Source organism: Lontra canadensis, unplaced genomic scaffold (assembly GCF_010015895.1).
Source record: "Lontra canadensis isolate GAN:19392208 unplaced genomic scaffold, GSC_riverotter_1.0 scaffold63, whole genome shotgun sequence".
Taxonomy (NCBI): Eukaryota; Metazoa; Chordata; class Mammalia; order Carnivora; family Mustelidae; genus Lontra; species Lontra canadensis.
This window is the reverse complement of record NW_022631057.1, coordinates 4328409-4355248: the sequence shown is the minus strand read 5'-3', so window position 1 is coordinate 4355248 and position 26840 is coordinate 4328409. Positions and strand designations below refer to the sequence as shown.

Below are 26840 nucleotides of genomic sequence, written 5' to 3'. Positions count from 1 at the left end.
CCTGTTTACACATAAAAAAGCTAATTGCGAGTCTAAACCACGGGTTTCGGGGTGTCGCCAAGATCCCCCCAAGGTTTTCGCCCCCTTCACGCGGCGAGCGGCGGCCCACGGAGTCGTTTAAATAAGGCGCTGTCGTCTCATTGGCCGGAGGCTGCTGCGCGCTGATTGGCCTTCTGAGGAAGCGGCGGCGCCCCGGCGCGCCCATTGGTGGAGGCGAGAAGTTTAAACCGAGGTGAGGGCCACACTTGTTTTGCTCCCTTTTGGAGTTTGCGAATCTGTGGCGTTTGTTTCTTTTTTTTCTGGCGTGTCGGCGACTGGAGACGGAAGGGGGGCGAATTCGCTGTCCGACCTCCACGGCCGCCTCCCAGGGGCCGCGGCCGGGGTCCCCGCTCCGCGGCAACCTTGTGGAAGTTGAGCCAGAACCTCCGGGCGGCGTCTCGAAGCTGCCATGGCGACCCGGCGTGTGGGGCGAAGCTGGGAGGTGAGCCCCACCGAGCGGAGGCCGCCAGCCGGGCTCCGGGGCCCTGGGGCAGAGGATGCGGCAGCTTCCCCTCCAGTCCTGTCTCTCAGCCACTTCTGCAGGTCGCCTTTCCTCTGCTTCGGAGATGTGCGCTTGGGAGCCTCGCGGACGCTGCCTCTGGTCCTGGACAACCCTAACGAAGAGGTCGCCGAAGTGAAGATCTCCCACCTCCCGGCCGCCGAGCAGGGCTTTAGCGTATCTCAACGCTGGTTCCAGCTGCAGGTAGGTGGAGGGCGGGGCGTGCCCGCGCCCCCGCCCCGGCTCGCGGCTCTCCTGTGCCCCCTGTGGTGGGGGGTCGCGGTTAGGACTACTTGGAAAAGAAACTCACAAACGAAGGACCCCTTAGCTCCTCCTCGCTGACTCTGGGATAGTCCTTATCCCACATGCTCTGTAGATGGGTAGGTAGGCGCTGATTTGGGCGGTGACAGCAATCACCGCGCGTGCACCGTGCATCTTTAGAAGAATTTCAATCTATCTATCTATTTATTTATTTATTTTGAGAATTGCTAGGAGTAACCTCGAGCAGCGTTTAAAAGATTATTGCTTTCTATCAGTCATCTTAATATGCATTTTAGTTTCCATATATATCGGGGAAACTGACTCCACATAGAGTCAGGTAACTACTTTTGCGGGTGAAATAGTGAGCTTTGTTTTGGCTGAATATGTCTACAGCAAAAAAAACAAAAACGAACAAACAAAAAACCAAGCATGGTCGGTGCATATGCTTTAATATCTTAATCTCCTCCCCCCTTTGCTACAGTGTAGCTTTAATGGTGAATTAAATTTAATTTTACAACTGTTGCTTCAAGAACAACCTGGCTAGCTTTTCTGCGTTGCATTGGCCATAGTAATGTTCCCATCCCTCTTACCAAAAGCTAGAGAATTTCTGTTCTTATTTTGACTGCTGTGGCCTTCCCATTGAGAACTCTGACAGTCTGAAAATAATCCATTAGCTGAGAGAGTCTGACTAATTGTCTGTACAACTGCTTCATAAGGTAGTGAGAAGAGGCTCTAATCTGAGGTCCGCGTAGCTTGTGTGCCAGCTGTGGCCCAGTTACACTTAAGAAGCGGTCTCTCTCCTCTTCTTCATGAATGCCTGCTTTTCTTTCTATGAGAAGATAGAATTTTTTCCATCTGTGTAATACTTTTTATTTTTGTTATGTGGCCTAGAGTTGTTTTATGGTTTTTCAATTTATTTTGTTAGAATTTACTGTTTTATAGAGTAAAAGTTCACTTTTTAAAAATGTTATCTTTTAAAAGCTAGCCGTTTATGATGTTTTAAGGGTTCTACTTTAAAACAAAACTTGTCTTTTTTCCCCTGAAAAACAGTGGATACAGAGTTTGTTTTGTCATTGTCAGGGTTTTGTATTTGACAAATTCCTGCCAGGCTGTGGGGTGTAGATGCAATTAAGATTTCATTGTAATTTTTATTTTCTTGTTGAACCTTATTATTGTGATTTTTTTCCTTAAAATGAAATTAGATAGGGTAGGAAAATATATTCAACTTGTTAAATGTTAATTAGAGTGTAGAGCATTGGTGACTAATAATTAGTAATCATCTCTTGTATTCTAAACTATATATAATGTTTTGATTATTATGCATCACTACTTTTATATTCATTCAAAATGTGTGCTTTGATTATAGCCTAAAGAAAAAATTGTTATTTCTGTTAACTGGACACCATTAAAAGAAGGCCGAGTAAGAGAGATTGTGATATTTCTTGTAAATGATGTTCTGAAACACCAAGCTATCTTACTAGGAAATGCAGAAGAGCAGAAAAAGAAAAAGGTAATAAGTTTTAACCATTCTGTGATTTACTCTAAGAAAGTAAGAACGTGTAAAAATTTTGAGAAGTCTTTTTTGTTTTTTTGTTGTTGTTGTTGTTTCAGATTTTTATTTGAATTCTAGTTAGTTAACATATAGTGTAATATTGGCTTCAGGAGTAGAATTTAACGATTCATCATTTACATATAATACCCAGTGCTCATCACAAGTACCCTCCGTAATACCCATCACACATTTCACCCATCCCTTACCCACCTTCTCTCCAGCAACCCTCAATTTGTTCTGTTAAGAGTCTCTTAAGGTTTATCTCCCTCTTTTTTCCCCCTTCCCCTATGTTCATCTGTTTGTTTTTTAAATTCCACATATGAGTGATACCATAATTTTTATCTTTTTGTCACTGACTTATTTCCCTTAGCATAATACCCTCAAGCTCCATCCACCTCATTGCGAATGGCAAGATATTCTTTTTGATGATGGAGTAATAGTCCATTGTGAACATATGCCCATCTTCTTTATCCCTTCATCGGTCCAAGGACATTTGAGCTCTTCCCATAATTTGGCTGTTGTTGATAACGCTGCTGTAAGCTTTGAGGTGCATGTGCCCCTTTGAATCAGTATTTTTGTATCCTTTGGGTAAATACCCAGTGGTACAATTGCTGGGTCGGAGGGAAGTTCTATTTTTAACTTTTTGGGGAACTTCTATACTGTTTTCCAGAGTGGCTGTACCAGTTTGCATTCCTACCAACAGTGTAACAAAGTTCCCCTTTCTCTGCACCCTTGCCATCATCTGTTGTTTCCTGTGCTAATTTTATCCATTCTGACAGGTGTGAGGTGGTGTCTCCTTGTGGTTTGGACTTGTATTTACCTGGTTATGAGTGATGTTGGGCATCTTTTCATGTGTCTGTTAGTCATCTAGATGTCTTCTTTGGAGAAATATCTGTTATGTCTGTTCTTGTTTTCTGCCCATTTCCTGGTTTGTTATTTGTTCTTTGGGTGTTGAGTTTGATAACCTTTTTATAGATTTTGGATACTAACCCTCTATCAGATAAGTTATTTGAAATATCTTCTTCCATTCCTTAGGTTACCTTTTTACTTTTGTTGATTGTTTCCTTCACTGTGCAGAAGACTTTTATCTTGATGAAGTCCCAATAGTTCCTTTTTGCTTTTCTTTCTCTTGCCTTCAGAGACCTGTCTAGTAAGAAGTTGCTACAGCTGGGGCCCCTGGGTGGCTCAGTGGATTAAGCCTCTGCCTTCGGCTCAGGTCATGATCTCAGGGTCCTGGGATCAAGCCCCACATCGGGCTCTCTGCTCAGCGGGGAGCCTGCGTCTCCCTCTCTGCCTGCCTCTCTGCCTACTTGTGATTTCTCTCTCTGTCAAATAAATAAAATAAAATCTTAAAAAAAAAAAAAGGTTTCTACAGCTGATGCCAAAGAGGTTTTTGCCTTTTTTAGGATTTTGATGGTTTCCTGTCTCACATTTAGATCTTTCATCCATTTTGAGTTCATTTTTGTGTATGGTATAAGAAAGTGCTCTAGTTTCCCTCATTCTGCATGTGCCTGTCCAATTTTCCCAATACCATTTGTTGAAGAGACTTTTTTCCATTGGATATTCTTTCCTTCTTTGTTGAAGATTTGTTGACCATATAGTTGTGGGTCCATTTCTGGGTTTTCTGTGCTGTTCTACTGATCTATGTGTCTGTTTTTGTCCAGTACCATGCTATCTTGACAACTACCATTTTCTAATATAACTTAAAATCTGGAATTGTGATGCTTCCAGCTTTGCTTTTCTTTTTCAAGATTGCTTTGGCTATTGAGGTTTTTTTGTGGTTCCATACGAATATTAGGATTGTTTGTTTTAGCTCTGAAAAATGCTGGTGGTATTTTGATAGGGATTGCTTTAAATGTGTAGATTGCTTTGGGTAGTGTAGCCATTTTAACAAAAATTGTTCTTCTAACCCGTGAGCATGGACTATTTTTCCATTTTTTGGTGTCCTCTTCAATTTCTTTCCTAAGTGTTCTGTAGTTTTCAGAGTACAGATCTTTTACCTCTTTGATTAGGTTTATTTCTAGATGTCTTATGGGTTTGGGTGCAATTGTAAATGGGATCAATTCCTTAATTTCTCCTTCAGCTTTTTTCTTTATCAGTATATAGAAATGCAGTCGATTTCTGTACATTGACTTTATATCCTGCACCTTTACTGAATCTACGGTTATAGCAACTTTTTGGTGAAGTCGTTCAGGTTTTCTACGTAGAGTATCATATCATCTGCGCATAGTGAAAGACTTCTTCCTTGCTGACTTGAATGCCTTTTATTTCTCTTTGTCATCTGACTGCTGAGGCTAGGATTTCTAGTACTATGTTAAATAACAATGATGAGAGTGGATATCCCTGTCTTGGGTCCGCAGAGGAAAGCTCTCAGTTTTTCTCCTTTGAGGATGATATTAGCTGTGGGTCTTTCGTATATGGCCTTTATCATATTTAGATGTGTTCTATCTATACCTACTTTGTTGAGGGTTTTATCAGAAATGGATGCTGTACTTTGTCAGATGCTTTCCCTGAATCTATTGAGAGGATCATATCATTCTGATCCTTTTATTAATGTGGTATATTACATTGATTGATTTGTGAATACTGAACCACCACCTGCTCCCCTCCACAGCACTTGTGATTCTTTTCTCCCCCAAATCACATGTCCACACCTCCTACCTTCCACTGTGTGACCTCTTTTATCCCTCCAGTTGTGCATTTTGTTTCTCAGTCTTCAGATCAATTTCTTGGGTGTTCAGAATGATTGTTTATCTAGCTGTGCTTGAGGGACAAGGCAAGCATAGGTTCCCCCTACTACTCCATCATCTTAACTCCTCTGCAAGATTATTTTGGTAAGTCTTAAGGTAACATACATAATGTTGCTAATTTAAAGGTAATATTCAGTAGCTATCAACTTAACCTGTATGTTTTGCTTATTTTTTGCAGAGGAGTCTTTGGGATACAATTAATAAGAAGAAAATGTCAGCCTCTTCAAGTAATAAGAGGATTTCCTGTATTCAAAATGTTAACAAAACATTTTGTGTTTCACAAAAAGCTGACAGAGTTAGAAACCCACTACAAGCTTGTGAAAATTTGGCTATGAATGAAGGCCATTCCCCAACAGAAAACAATTCTTTAATCCTTGAAGAAAATAAAATACCGATATCACCTATTAGTCCCATTTTCAAAGAATGCCATGGTGAGACTTCCTTGCCTCTTTCTGTACGTCGATCTACAACATACACATCTCTTCATGCATGTGAAAATGGGGAACTGTTGAAAGCAGAAGGTGCCAGCATTTTGGAAGATTTTAATTTTAGTGAGAAAGTTGTAAATGAAACTTCCTTTAACTCCACAAATAATATTAATGGCCAAACTGAAGAGAATAGTAAACTTACTCTTACCCCAACTTGTTCCTCCACTTTGAACATTACACAAAGCCAAGGAAATTTTCTAAGTCCAGATTCCTTTGTAAATAACAGCCGTGCAGCTAATAATGAACTAGAGGTAATGACATGTCTTTCATCAGATATGTTTATGAAAGATAATTCAAGGCCTGTGTATTTGGAATCAAAAACTGTACATGAAAATTACCGGACAATCTTAAGTCCTGATTCTTTCATAAATGATAATTATGGACTAAATCAGGATCTAGAATCAGAGTCAATTAATCCAATTCTATCCCCAAATCAATTTGTAAAAGATAATATGGCATATATATGTATATCTCAGCAAACTTGTAAATTATCACCATCATCAAATAAAAATTCTCAATTCTCACAGTCTCCTCAAGATCAGAGAACAAATGGAGTTTTACCTCTTATTCCTGAAGGTCAGGGTTCACAATCTCCCAAAGCTATTTTTGAAGAACCCAAAGCGTTAGAAATGAAGTCAAATCGTTACAATTCTACAAAAGATCGACCTAACAATTCTACAAAAGATCGACCTAAATTTTCTACAATTCAGGATGTTTCTAGTTACAGCCATGATAAGCTTATAAGACGCCCAATACTTTCTGCTACTGTTACTAAACGGAAACCCACTTGTACCAGAGAGAACCAAAAGGAGACTAATAAGCCAAAGGCAAAAAGATGTCTCAAGAGTGTAGCAGGTGACTTTGAAAAAGTAACAGATAATCAAAAAGAGAAAGATAATTTTCAGTCTTGTCTTCCAGTTATAGATCCAGTATTCAATAAATCTAAGAGTTCTAAAAATGTCATAACTCCTCCCTCAAAGACCACTTTAGTTGCCCATAAAAGAAAGAGTGAGGGAGACCGGGATGATGCAAATGTTAGAATTACAGAACATACAGAGGTACAAGAAATCAAAAGAATCCATATTTCTCCTGTGGAATCTAAAACATCAACTGTTAAAAAATCGAAAAAAGTGATAATATCCATCTCAAAACATATGAACAGAGAGAAATTAAACCTGAAGAAGAAAACAGGTGAGTCTTGTTTATAAAATCTTTAATGAAAGTATATCTACAGGGTGTGTACTTGCCGTTTCTTTAGGTTTAGTAAATTTCCTATTGATAAGCTTGAATTAAGTTGCACTTTTCATTTGCCAGTTTGCTTAGTAGAAGATGGGGCCGAATTCTAAACTAGTTTTGATTTGTTCTTATTGCAACTTTGATATTTTGTTCATTATCTTTTTGCATTAATTTCAATTTAAAAAACTGCATTAAAATATTTATCTTGATTAGAGAGTTATTTGGCACATCCTCAAGTTTTATACCTAGGGAAAGTACTTTACTTGCCTCATCTTAGTCCAGGCCCTGACTAGAATATCCAGTGATGTGCCTGGCCCTCATCATACCATCTGAGAAAATGCAGAAGAGGCTTTGCATACCCTGTGCACCTCCTGACATTATTCTCCCTCAGCCTTTACTTAGCTCTTAATTAAGACTGAAGATAGGGCCCTAGATTTCGTCCTACCTCGGGGAAAAACATCATTGTTCCTGTTACTCACAGCCTTACTGTCAAGGCTGCGTCAAAAACAGGACTAATTCCATCATGCCTTTTTAACCCAAATTACCTCATGACAGTCAAGGTCCAGGCAGGAAAACGAATCACACTCCTTATTTAGCAGATAATTTAAAAGAATCCTGTAACTCCCAGGAAGTATCACACATCTAATTTCTGTCATTTATTATCTCATTTCTCTTTGAACATCCCCTAATTTGAAACATTTTCTCTATCTCTCCAGCTCTTTAAAGTGTCTATGCCCTCTGAACTCACGGTCCTTTGTTAGCATTGTCTTTTATGAACATTCCCTCTTTCTGTTACCTTGCTGAAACCTGGCTTTCCCCTGAAAACCTCTGTGTTCACTGTAACCCTCTCAAGTTGTATCTGTTTTTCTTTCCTATTCCTTTAACCGTGGGCCTTTTTTTTTTTTTAAAGATTTTATTTATTTATTTGACAGAGAGAGATCACAAGTAGACAGAGAGGCAGGCAGAGAGAGAGAGAGAGAGAGGGAAGCAGGCTCCCTGCCGAGCAGAGAGCCCGATGCGGGACTCGATCCCAGGACCCTGAGATCATGACCTGAGCCAAAGGCAGTGGCCCAACCCACTGAGCCACCCAGGCGCCCCAACCGTGGGCCTTTTGATGGGATAGTGATCCACCTTCCTTCTCACATCTACTTCTAGACTGTTTTTTCTTCTTTTTCCTTGAAAACAAACAAAAAGAAACCAAACAGCAACAGAACAGCTGGAAGTTCATTTTTCATTCTCTTTCACCTATATTCCTCCTTGTTATAATGAAAGATTCCTCTCAAGATTTTTACATTTGGCTCATTTGTCTTCTCCAAAACTACCATCATTATTTTTTACCATTTAAAAATCCTTATAGGATCTTTCCAATATCCTGACCTTTTAGTTCCAACATACTTAGTCCTAAAAATATCTCCATCTCTAATCACCATCTATGATTTTAGCGTTTTCTCTACACACCCAACTCCCAACATTTTTTCTCCCCTTTCTATATATAATCCTTTAATCCTTCATGGTTTCGGCAGCCTTCACTCTGACATGTCCTTACTTTCCTACTTCTACAGCTTGGATTCCATAACTCACGTGATCGTTCCATTCATCTCTCTTCCCCTCATTGTATTTGTCCAGCAAATTCCAACCCTAACCCAACTCTACCTGCTCTGTGCCTGAATCTTGCTGGTTGGTCTTTAAATTAATGACCACAAATCTCTAGTAAGTCCTTAACTCTTTGGCTGTACTTTGGGATTTATTAACTTTTATCACTTTGCCACAGACTCTCTTCCCTCCCATCTTTTCTCCTGAAACCTCTAGCACTTTTCTTTCCTCCTCTCTGATGATTGAGAATGGTAGGTAATATTTACTGAACATGTCTTCTGTCAGATCCAGTTGTAAGTGCTTTACTATTACCCCCTCTAATACTCATGACAATCACACAAGATAATTGTTATCAATATAACATTTTCAAAATGAGGAAACCAGTGCATCCAGAAATTAAATAATTTGCCTAAGATTGCAGAGGTAGTAAATGATAAAGCTAGGGTTCTACCCCAAGCACTTAGGCTCCAGTTATAGTCCTCTGAAACTTGTCTAAGCTGATGATCTCCTTCCTACTTCATTGAGTCAGTAGAAGTATCGAAGAAAACCTTCACACACTCAACATTTACCTCCCTTACTTGTGTTTAGTCCACTACTTTCTTCCCACCTGCTAAAGCATGAAGTGTCTATGCACTTGATGTAGCTAGACTCTTCACTGGTACAACAGATCCTATGTCCTTCTACCCAGTGATTATCTTCTCTCTCCCATATCTTCCTACTGAGTCATTTCTGATACAAATATGCTGTTATTCCATCTTTTAAAAATACAAAATCATATTAATACCATTTATACCTCCTTCAGCCCCTGCCCCATTTTTCTGCTTTCTTTTGAGCAAGACTCCTTTGAAGAACCTAAGTCTTTACTTTGTCATTGTTCACTGAGATATATATACTTTTATGTGTAAACATGATACTTGAATTAAAAGGTGCTTTTTAATGTAAAAAAACTCATTTAGAAAGTTGCTTGAATTAGCTGTTCTACTCTGTCTCTTATTTTTTGAACCCACTTCAATCAGATTTTGACTACTGAAATTTTCTTGTCAAGGTTATTAATACCTCCACACTATTAAATCTGATAAATATTTGTCAATCTTCATCTTGAACTATTAGCAAACTGTTTGATACTTTGAACCTCTGTCTTCCTGGAATACCTGATTCTGCCATCCCCACTTTCTCCTGGTTCTTTCCCTACTTTACTGGTTGCTTCTCAGTTTTCCTTGCGGAGTGCTCTTTATCACCCAACTTCTTAAATCTTGGAGTAAGTGAAAGCTTAGTCACTGACTCTTTTTCATACTTTTCTTATTTGTTTTTTAAGATTTTTATTTATTTGTCAGCACAAGCAGGAGGAGCAGCAGGCAGAGGGAAAAGCAGGTTGCCTACTGAGCAAGGAGCCCTATGCAGGATTTGATTCCAAAACCCTGGGTTCATGACCAGAGCTGAAATCAGCCAGTTAACTGACTAAGCCACCCAGGCATCCCCCTTTATCATTTCATACCCTTACTCATTCCCTTAGTGATCTCATTCCATTTCTTAGTTTACAGTGCTACCCCTACCTGGAGACCTCCCAATTTTATATTTTAGGAAGGACCTCTAATTTATAGACTGATTTCTTCACTGTCTAATGAACATCTTTATTTAATTTGTCCAAAGTCAAACCTTTGCTGTCCCTTCTCCCATGATATACCTACCTGGTATGTCATTCCCATCACAATCCTTCCTGTTGGGACCTTTCATCTCAGGTCCAAACCTTGTAAATGTCCTTAAGTATATTTCTCTCCGACCTTTTCTTTGTAAGTGTAGTCTGTCTGATTCCAAATTCAGTCCATCAACAAATCCTATCTTCTCTTTCCTCTAAGTACAGCATCTGATCACTTCTCACCATTTCCAGTGGCACTTGATTTAGTCTGTGTCATTGCAGAGCCTACTAATAGATCTTACTTCACCTTTGGCTTCTATATAGTTTATTTTCCACATAGCAACCAGGGTAGTACTTTAGAAATTAGTTGGATTCTGACATTCTCCAGTTTTACCCTGTAGTGGCTTCCCATTTCACTGAAAGCCAAACTTTTTACAACGATGTACAAGGCCCTGTTAGATCTGTATTACCACCCATCTCCCCCCCCGACCCCTAACACTTATCTCTCTCCCCTTTGATCACTCTGCTCCTATCACCCTGGCTTCCTTGTTATCCTTGAATCATCAAACATGCTCTGTCCTCAGGGTATTTCAAGTTTATTGTCCCATCTATATAGAATAACTTCCTTCTCTAACTCCTTCATATCAGATTCAAAAAGGCCAATAATTTGCCCAAGGTCACAGAAGCCACTAAAATAGAGTTGTAATTTAAACTCAGGTCTCCCTAACTACAAAGTAAATATTCTTTCTACCATATTTTATTATACTGTTAGGGTTTAAGAGAAGGAACAGGTAAATATAAGGGTTTTATTTTGGGCATCGACCAATGATAGTGATTGGGATCCACCTGGCCTCAAATTTCTGATGTGCCAAAATAGGTGGGAGGCAATGAGTGGTATCCAATATCTGGATTTCCCACTCCCTTGCTCAGGAATCTTCAGTTGCTCTCTGCTGTTATCAGATTATTTACAGTCTTGTTATTCTACCATTTAAGGTTGTCTTCTTGTGACCTCTATGTAGCCAACCTGCTAGCTTATATTCTATAACTTTCTTTGCCATGCTAGTCCTGTCATTCCATCCATTTATCTTTTTTTTTTTTGCTGTTGTTAACCTCATACATAGTTATACAATTTTTTTCTTGTGATGAGGACTTTTAAGATTTACTTTCTTAACAACTTTCAAATAGGCAGTACAGTAGTATTAACTAATCATCATGCTGTCTATTACATCCCCATGACTTATTTATTTAGTAACTGGAAGTTTATACTTTGACCCCTCTCACCCCCACCACTCCCTACCTTAGGCAATCACAAACCTGTGCTCTGTATTTATGAGCTTGGTTTTTGTTTTTGTTTTAGATTTCACATATAAGTGAGATCATATGGTATTTCTCTTTCTCTGATTATTTCACTTTGCATAATCCGCTCAAGGTCTTTCCGTGTTGTCACAAGTGGCAAGATTCATCTGTTTTTATCGATCAATAATATTCCATATATATATATATATATATATATATATATATAGAATTTTCTTTATCCATTCACCCATTGAAGGGACTCTTAGCTTGTTTCCATATCTTTGTTATTGTAAGTAATACTGCGGTGAACATGGGAGTGCATGTGTCTTTTTGAGTTTGTGTTTCTGTTTTCTTCATAAAAATATCCAGAAGTGGAATTGCTGATATGGTAGTTCTAGTTGTAATTTTTTTTTAAAGATTTGATTTATTTATTTGCCAGACAGAGATCACAAGTAGGCAGAAAGGCAGGCACAGAGAGGGAGAGAGAGGAGGAAGCAGGCTTCCTGCTGAGCAGAGAGCCTAATGCGGGGCTCAATCCCAGGACCCTGGGATCATGACCTGAGCCAAAGGCAGAGGCTTTAACCCACTGAGCCACTTAGGCGCCCCTCTAGTTGTAATTTTTTGAGAAACTCCATACTGTTTTCCATTGGCTGTACCAATTTACATTCCTACCAACATTGCACCAGGGTTCCCTTTTCTCCTCATCCTCGCCAACACTATTTCTTGTCTTTTTGATTATAAACATTCTAACAGGTGTGAGATGATAACTTATTGTGGTTTTGATTTGCATGTGCCTAGTGATGATGAGTGATGTTGAGCATATTTTCATATGTCTGATGGCCATCTGTATGACTTCTTTGGAGAAATGTCTATTCAGATCTTTTGCCCACTTTTTATTTGGATTATTTAGGGAATTTTTTTTGTTATTGAGTTGTTTGAGTACTTTTTCTATATTTTGAATATTAACCCCCATCAGAGTTTTCTCCCATTCAGTATGTTACCTTTGATTTGGTTGATGATTTTCTTTGCTATGCAGAAGCTCGTAGTTTGATGTAGTCTCACTTGTTTGTTTTTGCTTTTGTTGCCTTTCCCTTTGGTGTCAATCCAAAAACTCATCACCTAGTCAAGGAGCTTACTGCCTGTATTTCTTTCTAGGAGTTTTATGGGTTTTGCTCACATTCTTTAGTCCATTTTGTGTTGATTTTTGTGCATAATATAACATAGTAGTAGAGTTTCATTATTTTGCATGTGGTTGTTCAGTTTTCCCAACATCATTTATTGAAGAGACTATATATTGTATATTCTTCCCTCCTTTGAATGTAAAACAATTGACCATGTATGTAGATTTATTTCTGGGCTCTCTATTCTGGTCCACTGATCTGTGTGCCTGTTTTTATGTCAATACCATACTGTTTTATTTACTATAGCTTTGTAATACAGTTTGAAATCAGGAAGTATGATGCCTCTAGCTTTGTTCTTCTTTCTCAAGATTGCTTTCCCTATTTGGGGGCTTTTGTGGTTCCACAGAAATCCTAAGACAATTTGTTCTATTGCTTTAAAAAAAACCATAGAAAATTTAATAGAGATTTCATTGAACCTATAGATTGCTTTGGGTAGTATGGACATTTTAACAACATTAATTCTTTAAATCCATGAGTCTGGAATATCTTTCCAATTATATGTGTCTTCAGTTTCTTTCTTCAATGTCTTATAGTTCTGTGTATTTATTTTGTGTCCTGCATCTTTACTGAATTAATTTACTCTAATGGTTTTGTGATGGAGTCTTCAGGGGTTTCTATATATAATATTTCATCTATGAATATGACAGTTTTACTTCTTTCTTTCTAATATGGATTTCTTTTATTTCTTCTTCTTGCCCAGTTGCTCTAGTGAGGACTTCCAATACTGTGCTGTATAAAAGTGGCAAGAGTGGGCATCCTTGTCTTATTCCTGACCATGTATCCTTTTGTTAACTTTCTTACCTATTGTTTTCTCACTAATTCAGATCTTCCAGTTATTTCAGGTACTATAGTCAACTTTTATTAACTCCCTGATGGCTTTCCCTTGAGGTATGTTCCCTAAGCAAATCTGAATTCAGTATATATAACATCTCCTATGTTAACACTATTTCTTTGCTTGTATTTCTTGTTTCCTATAGATATTATCTGACCAGATAACAAATTCTTTGAGTATAAGGAACATACCTATACCTGTTTTGAACTCCAACAAGTTGTACAATAAATGATGAATGATGAGTTTGTTTAAGGTGGCCACCTAGTTGAGCTTCTTTGCAAGGGTTTAAAGAAGATTGGACACATTGAGTATCTGACTGATGAGCTTATATGAGAGCTTGGTAACACTCACTAAGAATAACTGACTCTATTCTGGCAAACCCAGGAAAGCAAAGAAAGAAGTCCATTTTCCAAGATATATTTATTCAGTATTGGTAAGGTGCCTACTGTGTGCTATGCATTGTTTGAGATTCTATGGATACAAAGAGAAAAGGTATTGTTCCTATCTTCAGGCTGCTCTCAGTCCTCTGACTGAGCTATGCACAGGGAGTCATGGAAGCACAGAAAGGAACACACTTTACTTGGCCTTTCTGAGTGATGAGGAGCTGTGAGATGGTTCCAGGAAAGGATTCCCACAGAATAAAATGATTCCACACAGAGGTACTTCAGCTTCTCTGGTGTTTCAGAATGAGGATTTTTTCCTCTTATTTTTATTTTTAAATGTTCAAATACAAAGAAATTATAACCTCATAAATATGTCACAATGTGACTGTGTTCCTTATTTTCACAATTGGTGCAGATTTATAATTCCTCTAAATCAAAACTAAGCCAACTTTTCCTCTACAGGTTCAGATAATAAATATTTAGGTTTTGTAAGCCAAATGATCTCTATCACAACTACTGAACCTCCACCACTGTAGAAGAAAAAAGAGCCACAGACAATGTATAAATCAATAAATGTGACTGTTCCAGTATAATTTTATTTATGGACACTGAAATTTGAATTTTCATGTAATTTTCATGTATCATAAAATATAATCATTTGAATTTTATCCCCAATTATTTACAAATATAAAAACTAGTCTTAGATTATAGACCATATAAAAATAGTCAGTGGGCTGGATTTTGCCTGTGGATCATAGTTTGCTCTCTTCTGCCTTTTCTTAGCTCTTTGTTTATATTTAGTAAGTGTATCATGTGGTATGAAACCTGCATTTGAGGGAGTGAACTGCTGTTCTGATATAACTATATTAACCTATAAAGTATATCACTTTGCCACTGTCACCTTTATTGCAGTTTCCTTTGTAGTTACCACCTACTATCTCCTTCAGTCACCTGGGTTGGATACCTGGAAATCCTCCGAAGTTCTCATTCTTTCCCACTTGCCTAGCCAGTGGTTATTAAGGCTTGTAGGTTCTACTATTAAAATAAATCTTCTTTCTAATTTATCTCCACTGCTTCTGTTTTAATTTAAATTCTCATAATAGCTAAGTTGCGCCACTGTGATAGCTTCCTCTTAGCTTTCTATCTCTAGTCTTGATCCCTTTTATTCCATTGGCCACTGTTTTCTAAAATGTAAATGATAATGTTACTTCCTGGATTTAGATCTTTCACTAGCATACCAGAGACAGCAGACTGATTAGTAGTGCCGGCTCTGGGAGTATACTGCCTAGCTCTGCCACTTACTGGCTTGTGTGACACTGACCAAGTAGCTCAATTTTTCTAAGCCCCGGTAGCCTAATTATATAAAATATGGATATTAATAGTACATTTCTTAGAGGTTTGCTGGGGTGATCGCCTGAGGTATTCTACATTAAAAGACTGTGATAGTGCCTGCAACAAAGTATTCAAACATTAGCTGCCACTACCTTTATTATGATTCAACTCTTTTCTAATTTTTTCAACCTCTTCTATTGTTCTTCTGATAGGCATTTTTTATTCCAGTCATATTGCAATTCTGTCAAACAGACCACATGCCTCATGCCTAACTTCCACTTTAATAAGAGTCAGCTCAAGTGTATTTGCATTTAGGAAGGCTGTCCTACCCTTCTAGGTGAAGTTAACTCTCCCTTCTTGTTCTCACAGCTGCTTAAATGTACTTCTCCTTTATGCGGTATATTATAATTTCTTTTAAACTTCTGTACTAGACTGAGAACTTCCCAGGGCTGGGACCATAGCTGCAATTCTGTATTCTCAGTATATAACACAGAATCTGCAATATATACATAACAATAAATGGTGGTTTAGCTTCTGCAGACACAAGATAAAGTATAGCTTCTGATCTGTAACTTCCAGATGTAGGTTTTATTGACCCCCAAGTTCATAGCATAGTATCAGGCACATAATAGTTATTTGCTAAATGGATGTGATGTTGAAGAACTCAAATATAACTTTATTTATTTATTTATTTATTTATTTTTTAAAGATTTTATTTATTTATTTGACAGAGATCACAAGTAGGCAGAGAGGCAGGTGGAGAGAGAGAGGAGGAAGCAGGCTCCCTGCTGAGCAGAGAGCTCGATGCGGGACTCGATCCCAGGACCCTGAGATCACGACCTGAGCTGCAGGCTGAGGCTTTAACCCACTGAGCCACCCAGGCGCCCCCAAATATAACTTTAAAAGAGTTCATTCATGGAATTTATTTCATTTTTAATGCTATCATTCTGCTTTCTAATTTATTTTAGATTCATCAGTATACAGAACTCCTAATTCTAAAACAAACAAAAGAACAAAACCCATTGTTGCTGTGGCACAGTCTACTTTGACCTTCATAAAACCATTAAAAACAGGTAAGTGTTCATTATTTTTTAAAGTCACTGAAAAACTGACATGGAGTGAAGCATTAACTGCATTTCAAGTGGAAATGAATTTATACTTTTTGTTGAATTAAAGCCTTGGAGAATTGTAAATATGTGTATTCAAATAACAGGATCTTTTCTCAGACTTTGGTGAAATTAACTCATGGTGACTTGGGATTTTTAAATAACCAGGAAGTACAGTGGTGCTTTTTCCCTTCAAACTTTGATTACATTTTATACCTAAAATGTTTCCAGTGGTTATCTGCAAGTAGTGGAAAAGCAAATATTGTTCAGTGTTTTAGGTGGTTTTGCTAATAAAAATGGTATTTTGCTATATATTGCATAATAATTTAAAAGAGAATTTCTCATTTAATAAATCAACTGTATTCTTAGATATTCCTAGACACCCAATGCCGTTTGCTGCAAAAAACATGTTTTATGATGAACGTTGGAAGGAAAAGCAGGAGCAGGGCTTCACTTGGTGGCTAAATTTTATATTAACTCCTGAGGACTTCACTGTAAAAACAAATATTTCTGAAGGTAAACATTAATGATTAAATTAAATAATACTCTTGTTTTAACAGATAGTTCTTAACATAAATTGCCATTTTTAAATTATGCATATATATTATAGTTAATGGCATGGTTCACTAACTCATTGACATCATTGCTAAAGATTGTATAGGTAAGAATTTTTAGGGAATTCTTTACTGAAAGTACTAAACTTTGCTTTTTCCTTTTGCTTTCCATTCTTGTTCATCAGCCAATGCAATTCCAGCCTTTCAGGGGAATGAGTTTTATTTTAATATAGATTTAGTCTGAGTTAATAGTGAAACATGGCTACTAAGAAATCCAATTCAATCTTCACTGCATAAATGAAGTTTACTATCCTGGTGAATAAATCTAACAGTCTTGTATAGCAAACATCTCAGTGCATGTTCTGGAAAAGACTCACGTGTAGAATAAAATGGAAGCATGCTGTCCTTCAGACAAAGGCTTTTTTTCCTGAGAGAAAAGGAAACTTAACTTGTGATGCTCTGGAATAGAAATTATAGGAATCAATTCAACTCAAGATAAGGAAACATCTTTGTAAACATTTAACTTGCCAAGCCATTATGTAAGCTGTCTTTAAGATGATAGTTTCTCCATTGTTGCATGTTCAAAGAGAGGCCTGTCTGTATTTGTTAGAGAATAGTGTATAACATATTTACATTAAAATGCCCTTTGGCAAGACAGTCTCTAAAGGGAGCTTTTCTTTTTCCCCAGAAGTAAACAGAGCCTGATTTTTAGTTTTCTTCTTGAGAGGAAATGTGTTTTATAAAAATTCAAGTTGCATTTCAAAATTTAATTGATTTTTTAAAGTCACATTCTTTAGAGATCTTTTTTTAATTTATTAAAAAGAACGGAAGCAGAGAAACTAGTTGGGAGACTATTTCATAAGCATAGGTTAGAGATGATAGTGTGTGAACTTGGGTAATAATGGTGGAGGTTATGAGAAATGGTTAGACTTGAGATCCATTTTGTAGGTAGAGCCCCAAGTTGCAACGATAGAATGGTCTAAGGTACTGAGTGAACCAGATGACACCCATATTTTGAGAAAAGAAACGAACAAGCTTGGAAGGGGCGGAAAAAAGACCCTATTTTGGCCATCTTAAATTTGCACTTACTGCTAGATCTAAGGATATATGTATATATTGTTTAACCAGAAACATTCTTCCTTTTCTTTTTGCCCAGTAAATGCTGCTACTCTTCTTTTGGGATTGGAGAGTCAACATAAAATCAGCGTTCCTAGAGCTCCTACAAAAGACGAAATGTCTCTCAGAGCTTATACTGCTCGGTGCAGGCTGAATAGATTACGTCGTGCAGCATGTCGCTTATTTACTTCTGAAAAAATGGTTAAAGCTATTAAGAAGCTTGAAATTGAAATTGAAGCTAGGCGGTTAGTTGTTAGAAAAGATAGACACCTCTGGAAAGATGTTGGTAAGAAGATTATAGAAATCTTTATAAAGATTCTTTAAAGATGTGATTATATTTTTTAAAGATTTATTTTATTTATTCATTTGAGAGAGAGAGAGAGCATGGATATTCATGAGGGGGAGGAGGATGGGGGAGAGGGGAAGGGTGGAGGAGAGAATCCTCAAGCAGACCCCCCACTGAGTGCAGAGCCTGAGACAGGGCTGATCCCAGGATCCTGAGATCATGACCTGCACCAAAATCAAGAGTCAGATGTTTAACTGACTGAGCCACCCAGGCTCCACTTGAAATTAATTCCTTAAAAACACTCAACATTTTGTATTTCAGAGTCAAATATGTACATTATTTGACTTTGCTGCCTAAAATCTTGTGTACTTTAATAGTCATATATATAAGAATGCCATATATTTAAATTAACTGATTTCATATAAGTGATTATCCCTATTTTTTGATGATTTTCCTCCATAAAATTTTATTTATTGTCTCTATTTGAGTGGTGGTCTGAGCTTACTTGCTTTCACATACATTTCAGGAGAACGGCAGAAAGTCCTGAATTGGCTGTTGTCATATAATCCTTTATGGCTACGAATTGGCTTAGAGGTAAGTATATGCTTCAGTTTTTGAAATTTTATCCCTTTCATTATATACTTTTATTGTATACTTCTTTTGTTATATATACCTTTAGTAGGCTTTTTATTATGTATTTTTAATAAAATATGATTTCACTTATAAAGTCATTTAGTTAGCTTAATTGATTTTTCAGTATAAAATTTAAGGTCCTGGGGTGCCTGGGTGGCTCAGTGTGTTAAGCCTCTGCCTTCGGCTCGGGTCATGATCCTCAGGGTCCTGGGATCGAGCCCTGCATCAGGCTCTCTGCTCAGCAGGGAGCCTGCTTCCTCCTCTCTCTCTGCCTGCGTGTGATCTCTGTCTGTCAAATAAATAAATAAAATCTTTAAAAAGTAAATAAATAATAAAATTTAAGGTCCTTTAAAAAATGCTTAGTAGGTAATTAGATCATGCCAGTATATATATTATTGCCATATCATCACATAGCAAGTAATTTTCTTGTTTTCTTAAATATGTATAATTTGGTACTGGATACAATAACAAGTATTGTAAGCTCCTTCTTGAGCTTTTGCAAATGATATACTAGGCTGTTTGAAACATATTATCTAATTTAAACCTCTTCAAATCCCAGTGAGGTATGTCTTGTTTTTTTCACTTCATGACAATACTGAAGCTTAGATTTTAAATGACATGCTATATGCCAATTATTAGTCAGGATTTGAATCTATACTTGTCTGATACCAGAGCCCGAACTTGTAACCATTTTAATGCAACATTTCTTATAAAAATGTTGTCAAATTTGAGTTTTTCACTTGGTGCATGGCTCAATAATACATAGAATTTTTTTTTAAGATTTTTAAAATTTTTTTATTTGACAGAGAGAGATCACAAGTAGGCAAAGAGGCAGGCAGAGTGAGAGGGAGAAGCAGGCTCCCCGCCGAGCAGAGAGCCTTATGTGGGGCTCGATCTCAAGACCCTGAGACCAAGACCTGAGCTGAAGGCAGATGCTTAACCCACTGAGCCACCCATGTGCCCCAATACTTAGAATTTTAAAACTAACTGAATGTGGGAGACCTGGGAGGCTCAGTTGTTAAGTGTCTCCCTTAGGCTCAGGTCATGATCCCAGGGTCCTGTGATAGAGCCCTGCATTGGGCTCCATGCTCTATGAGAAACCTGCTTCTCCCTCTCCCTCTTCCCCAGCTTGTGTTTCCTCTGTAGCTGTCTCTCTCTCTCTCTCTCTCTCTCTCTCTCATAAATAAATAAATAATCTTAAAAAAAAAAAAAAAAAACTAAATGAAAAAGACAGTAATAGTTGACTATTAAAAATATGATTCTATTTTTAAAATGCTCCATGTTTCCAGTTTTCTTTTGTCTTTTACTGGTATACTTTTACATTTTCTTTAGGCTTTTTGCCATTGTCATTTGGGACATTCTATTCTTCAGTTTATTCCAGGTGTTAGAATACAATGGTCTTTGGGACTGAAAGGAATTATTAACAGTATTTGGCTTTTATTTATCAAGAAATTGAGGCCCAAAGAGAACAAATGATAAGCTTTCTGTGGTCACACAGTTTGATAGTATCTTTACTAAGTTTTCTTATTTCAATTTAGTATGCTTTTGTTAATCAGAAAATTACATATCAACTAGCTCTGCTTTCACAGTCAAATAATTCTGGAACCTTAATTGAAGTAGAACCCCTCTATTGGGCCAAGGTAAAAAACAAGAGAGTTAGACAGAAACTTGCAATGCCTTTTAAAACTTCTGCTTAGGAGCACCTGGGTGGTTCAGTTGTTTAAGTGTCTGCCTTCAGCTCAAGTCATGATCTGAAGACCCTGGGATTGAGTCCCGCATCAAGGTCCCTGCTCAGCGGGGAGTCTGCTTCTCCCTCTGCCTCTCCTTCCCTGGCTTGTGCTGTTTCTCTCATTCACCTGCTCTCAAATAAATAAATAAAATCTTTAAAAATAAATAAAAAATAAAACATCTGCTTAGATGTAGTAGGTATCCTTCCATCTGTATTCCACTGGCCAGAGCGCATTATTTGGCCAAACACAAATGAGGTAGGAATATTATCCTCCATGGACACAGCAAGTCCACGTCGGTTGGTGGGAATGTACAATCTTTTTTAGATAGAAAGGAGGTATGAGTACCTGTGAACACCTTAAGGTTCTAGTGGTGGGTATGATCTTTGAGGATTTTAAGAAAACATCAAAGGAAAAAAAGTAGGTAAATATGAAGTTTTTCTATTTTGACATATATTTACCATGCTTTTATCTCTACAATTGGTCAATGTAAGCTTATAAGATATAATCTGATATGGTTTTAGTTTTTTCTAATTGCTTTAAAAATCATTAATAATAAACATGTTGGTGTTAAGTTAATTTCATATGTAAATCAATTATGTTATACACAACTCATGAATCATTGAACACTACATCAAAAACTAATGTACTGGGGCGCCTGGGTGGCTCAGTGGGTTAAAGCCTCTGCCTTCAGCTCAGGTCATGATCCCAGGGTCCTGGGATCGAGGCCCGCATCAGGCTCTCTGCTCAGCGGGGAGCCTGCATCCTCCTCTCTCTCTGCCTGCCTGTCTGCCTACTTGTGATCTCTCTGTCAAATAAATAAATAAAAATCTTAAAAAAAAAAAAAAAAAAAACCTAATGTACTATATAGTGGCTAACAGGACATAATAAAAAACATTGTTAAAAATCAATTATAAACAGATCTGAACTTTCCAAATTATTATGTTAGATTATTTGCAGATGGATTTCCACCTGTTAACTATTAAAAAATTTTGAATATTTAAGTTTCTGTTGCCTTCATGATATACTTAGTAGGATAATTAAAATTGAATTTGAGCAAGATGCCTACATTTGATAGTTCTTTAAAGGAAAAAATTAAATGTAATATGGTTTGTCAGATGATTTTTAAGAATTTAACTTAGTCCTGAGCTTTTGCCTTTTTTCATCGTACATCATATACACTAAGGAATGCACAAAGCATATACAGTTTTTTTTTTAGCAAATATCCATGTTATTTCCATACTACTTAGAAAATAGAACATTGCCAAATCCTTAGAAGATTGTAGTCTGCTCGCCCCCTGTTGTATCCTTTTGCTTCTTGAAAGTCACATAGTCTTTAATTTCTTTTCAGACAATTTTTGGAGAACTCCTATCTTTGGAAGACAATAGTGATGTCATGGGGTTGGCTGTGTTCATTCTGAATCGCTTACTTTGGAATCCTGATATAGCCGCTGAGTACAGACACCCCACTGTTCCTCATCTGTATAGAGATGGTGAGTAGTTCTGCCTCCATTGCATTCTTTCCACGCTATGCAATAAGCTTCTGCTTATTATTCTTTCTGGTCTCTGTTTAAATTTTACCTTCTTAGAAATGCCAATATAAATAGTTCCTCTCTCCACTATCCTTTCTTTTCACCCATCATTCCCCATCACTTTCTCCATCACTATAATTATTTTTACCTTTTTGTTGTCTCTACCCACCCTCTCCTCACAAGTAGGCTGTAAGCCCTGTGATCATATTTCTTTTAGCTTGTTAACTATAAATGTGGCATCTAGGATGCTGCCTGCATAGAGTAGGTGCTTATTAAAAATTTGTTGCATGAGATAGACTAAATCACTTTTTTAAAGATTCTATTTGTTTATTTGACAGAGAGGGAGAACACAAGTAGGCAGAGAGGCCAGCAGAGAGAGGGGGAAGCAGGCTCCCTGCTGAGCAGAGAGCCCAATGTTGGACTCAAGCCCAGAACCCTGAGATCATGACCTGAGCTGAAAGCAGAGGCTTAACCCACTGAACCACCCAGGCGCCCCAGACTAAATCATTTGATATCTCTGTGCCTCTGCTTCCTCCTCTATGAGCTGGAAATATTGGGAACATAGAGTTTTATGAATATTACATGAATTCATACATTTAAAACACTAAGAAACAAATAATGTTCTATTTGTGCTTACTATTAATTTTCTTTATTAGTACGTTATCATATTTTAAGGTGAAGCTTTTCTTTCACAGATTAACTTGCTATGTTTTTTGTACTTAAGGTCATGAAGAAGCTTTGTCTAAGTTTACATTGAAAAAGTTATTGCTGTTGGTTTGTTTCCTTGATTATGCTAAAATATCCAAACTTATTGATCATGACCCTTGTCTCTTCTGTAAAGATGCTGAATTCAAGGTATAGTTTTCATTTTCTCTTTTAGAGTTCACATTTAAGACTTTTACTTGTTTTTATTGTATATTTTCTCTTTAAAAACTTCTAAGTTTCCCAAAGAAGAGTACTCCGGAGTAGAATAGGATCGGAATACTTATCTAGTCTGTCTTATTAATAGTTCTAACCCTGCCTAACTTATTGGTTGACTTTTTACCAACACAATACCCTATGAAGTTTTGTTGATTTGAGAATTCTGAGGAATTAACTGGGTAGAGGGATTAGGATTTCTTTCCTAATTTAGCGTACTATCAAATGAAGACTAATTTTTGGAGTCTGTTGTTAATTATGAGCAATTTTTTAAAAGGCCTTAAATTGGAAATAGATGTACATTATTACCATATGATATGAAACTGACTTTTTTTATTCTACCATTAATTTGACTTCATTTCTATATGCACAGAATAAGAATTTGTTGTTATTATAAACAAAATTATAATCTTGGGATTTAATACCTGCAACTTGTTTCTCCACAGACTAGTAAAGACATTCTTCTGGCTTTTTCACGAGACTTCCTAAGTGGTGAAGGTGATCTTTCCCGTCACCTTAGCTTATTGGGATTACCTGTTAACCATGTTCAAACACCATTTGATGAATTTGATTTTGCGGTTACAAATCTTGCTGTAGACTTGCAGTGTGGGGTGCGTCTTGTGTAAGTATGAGAAATAAGAATTATTTTACTTAATGGAATAGACTAAAATTTTCTGCTAAACACTTTTTTTTTAATTTACATAGTCTTTCTTGCTCTTCCTTTTTTTAAAAATTTATTTATTTTAGAGAGAGAGAGAGAGAGTTGGGGGAGGAGGTAGGGGAGAGGGAGAGAATACTCTTGCAGACTCTGCTGAGCACAGAGCCCAACATGGGGCTCAGTCTCACAACCCTCAGATCATAACCTGAACTGAAATCAAGAGTCAGACACTTAACCAACTGAGCCACTCAGGAGCCCCTCTTTCTTGCTCTTTCATATGATGCAGTAAATTTTTTTTAGGGTAAAAAGGATTGGGACAAGTATGTGCAGCACCTTTGTAAAATAGTGTCAATTTTAGGTCTAGAAACCTTGTCTCCTATGCACATTTTTTTTTTCATGCTGACAGTGACAAAGGTCTGTGAATAGTAACCAGTGATGCCCTAGAACAGAAGCTGAGACAAGCATGGAACCATTTAAAATATCAAACATTTAAGTAACACATTATGGTGACAGGGTTTCATAAAAACTGTTATTACTTGGGACCAATTCTAGTTGCATTATTAACCTTGTTTTACACAGCAGGAGAAGCAGGCTGGAGAAGTAAAAGAGTGTGCCCAAGTTTTATATCATGATATTGAGACATAAACTCAGGATGTCTGGCTTCAAATCATACGACACTTCTCAGTAACAAACCAGCATCGTCAAAATTGGCTTTTGTAGGAGTCCAGTGAATTAGCGGTTCCTGCTTTGGCAGGAGTGACCATGAGCACTGAACTACAGTTGGCCTCTTTGGGATATCTGCATTGGACACATTTGTCTTGTTTCTAGGAAAGTCTCCAATTTACATTACATTTGACATATGTATGAGGAAGGGATCTCTGGAACTTTATGAATCCCTAGTTCTTCAAAAACAACATACATGTCACTTGCTTCTTTCTAAATTAAATTTCCATGAATATTCTTTTCTGATTATATGTTCTCACGACAAAGTAATGGTCTTTTGAACTTTTCTGTAGTTATTTATCACTTGAGTAATTTCCATATAGTCTAGAGCACTTGCTGAAAATGTTTCACATGTTATTTTTATATTTGTTTAATTTGTTCATTTCATACATCCAAGCCACTACATGTGTTTTCTGGCCAATAGGAATTCATGTTTTTAGACTTTCTCCACTTTCCAGGAGGGCCACTGACTGGTTTTATGTTCACTGCTATTTTCCACAATGGAAGGCATTTTTTAGGTTTTTACGAGAGTTACTAAGGACTTAGCACTGTTGGATATTGATGCTTTTTTGTTGGTCAGGAATTATAACTAGTTAATAGACTTGATTTTGCATACCAGATTTCTACTTTCTTCAGTGTCAGCAAAATGATCATGAATCTTCAAGGTCATTTGAGAATGCTTGAGAATGGTTAATCTACTGATGCCATAAGTAATGGATTGGCCTACTGTTGCAGAAATACTTCATATGTTGATTAAGTGGTTAGCCTGGAATGATCTTGAGTAACTTTCTAACCTTTAGAAATTATTGTTATATAAATAGTTCTCCAAATTTCAGTTCTATAAACAATTCTGCCAAATTTTAGCTATCTGCAATAATCTGTTAGGGTTTGCTTTTTCTGCAGAAATACTGATTATTGTCTAGTAGATAAAATACTAGTGACATAGATGATATTAGAGGTTTGAATTTAAGTTGTAGTATCTATGTCTTTTTAAGGTAGGCACTCAAATAGTTTTACAATAATCTGGCGTAGATATAACGGAATGGCTTCTGAATCTGATAAGACTGAGTTTTAGTTCATATTACTAACTATATGACTATAGGCAGTTTACTAAATTCCTTTGGGCTTTGGTTTCTTCATCTGAAGAGAAAAAAAAACAACAATAATAATGCCTGATTATAGGACTTGCTATGAGGACTAAAATAAGAAAAGAAAGCACTTGCTTGATGTGTAGAATATAGTAGTCCCTCCACAAATATACTTTCTCCCTTACTTTCCCTTTCTTTTTTCCTATAGAACTCTATTATTTTGTTCATGTGTGCATTTGTGTATGTCTCATCTTTTTTTCTTACATTCTGTTCATAAATCTCAAACTGCAGGCTTAAAATGAGAAATGATTCTTATTTGCTAATTGTGGAGCAAGAGTTTTCAGTTAGTTTTTGGGGATCTTTCTCACTTAAAATCCTTCAGATTAGGGGGATTTATGTGGGTGATAGCTGTAATTAAATAAAGTTCATCTTGTATTTTTTATTTGTCTTTTAAAGGAAAGTTAAGTTTATTTCTTTACATGGTAAGAACAATCATACATTGATTCTTAGTGTCTCAGTGTGGGGAGGGTAACGGCAGGATATTTATGATATTTTGGGGTCTGGTTTGAGCCTCACCTTTTGATGCCAGGAGCTTTTAACATATGTTTTTATATGAGAGTGTCGTCTGAAAATTTCTTTATTGTTAGGCGAATCATGGAACTTCTCACACGAGACTGGAATCTCTCAAAGAAACTCAGGATTCCTGCAATAAGTCGTCTTCAGAAGATGCACAATGTTGATATTGTTCTTCAAATTCTTAGATCACAAGGAATTCAATTAAATGATGAGCATGGTAAAAATTGAGTAAAGATAAAAGTTTTTCTTCTCACCAAAAACTGTTATGTACATATATTGTGCTAATAGGCTGTCTTTTCATTTATAGGAAATACAATCCTATCTAAGGATATTGTGGATAGGCACAGAGAAAAAACTCTTGCATTACTTTGGAAAATAGCTTTTGCTTTTCAGGTATTGTACATTTGGTAAATGTCACACTTTTTATTAAATTTTTGTCAAATTTTTATACTTTTTATCAAATTTATCAACCAATAATATTGGTTTATAAAAGCATTTTCATCAAATAGACTAACAATAACTGTTACTTACTGGGGTTTATTCTGTCCCAGGAACTGGAATAATTGCAATTTAATCTTCACAACTCCCTTGTAAGGTAGGTGTTGTCACTGCTTCATAGATAAGGAAAGTGAAGCTAGATGTTAGAACATTGATAGGAAGAAGCGATGAGATTAAAATCCAGGCTTGTGTTACCCCAGATCTTACACATGACATACTATACATTAACCACTATGCATTCCATCACTTCTGCATAAATTATGTTTGTATTTAAAAAAAAATGAAGACGACAATGGCTAACTTCTGTGGGTTAAAATGGTATATGGAAAACATAGAGATATTTATCC

At 36.9% G+C, this 26840-nt stretch overlaps 1 protein-coding gene across 3 annotated transcripts in view; it reads left to right on the top strand.

The window, feature by feature from the left end:
• Positions 1 to 324: 324 nt before the first annotated feature.
• Positions 325 to 26840, top strand: part of ASPM (assembly factor for spindle microtubules) — a 66166-nt gene continuing 39650 nt past the window's right edge. For all 3 annotated transcript variants that reach the window (XM_032878186.1, XM_032878187.1, XM_032878185.1), the window contains exons 1-12: positions 325 to 742; positions 2166 to 2309; positions 5280 to 6780; positions 16047 to 16151; positions 16554 to 16700; positions 17895 to 18140; positions 18667 to 18734; positions 21852 to 21993; positions 22757 to 22887; positions 23397 to 23572; positions 26067 to 26212; positions 26303 to 26388. In XM_032878186.1, the coding sequence (XP_032734077.1) occupies positions 449 to 742; positions 2166 to 2309; positions 5280 to 6780; positions 16047 to 16151; positions 16554 to 16700; positions 17895 to 18140; positions 18667 to 18734; positions 21852 to 21993; positions 22757 to 22887; positions 23397 to 23572; positions 26067 to 26212; positions 26303 to 26388 (3186 nt within the window). In that variant the 5' untranslated portion in view covers positions 325 to 448. The remainder of the gene's footprint in view (positions 743 to 2165; positions 2310 to 5279; positions 6781 to 16046; positions 16152 to 16553; positions 16701 to 17894; positions 18141 to 18666; positions 18735 to 21851; positions 21994 to 22756; positions 22888 to 23396; positions 23573 to 26066; positions 26213 to 26302; positions 26389 to 26840) is intronic.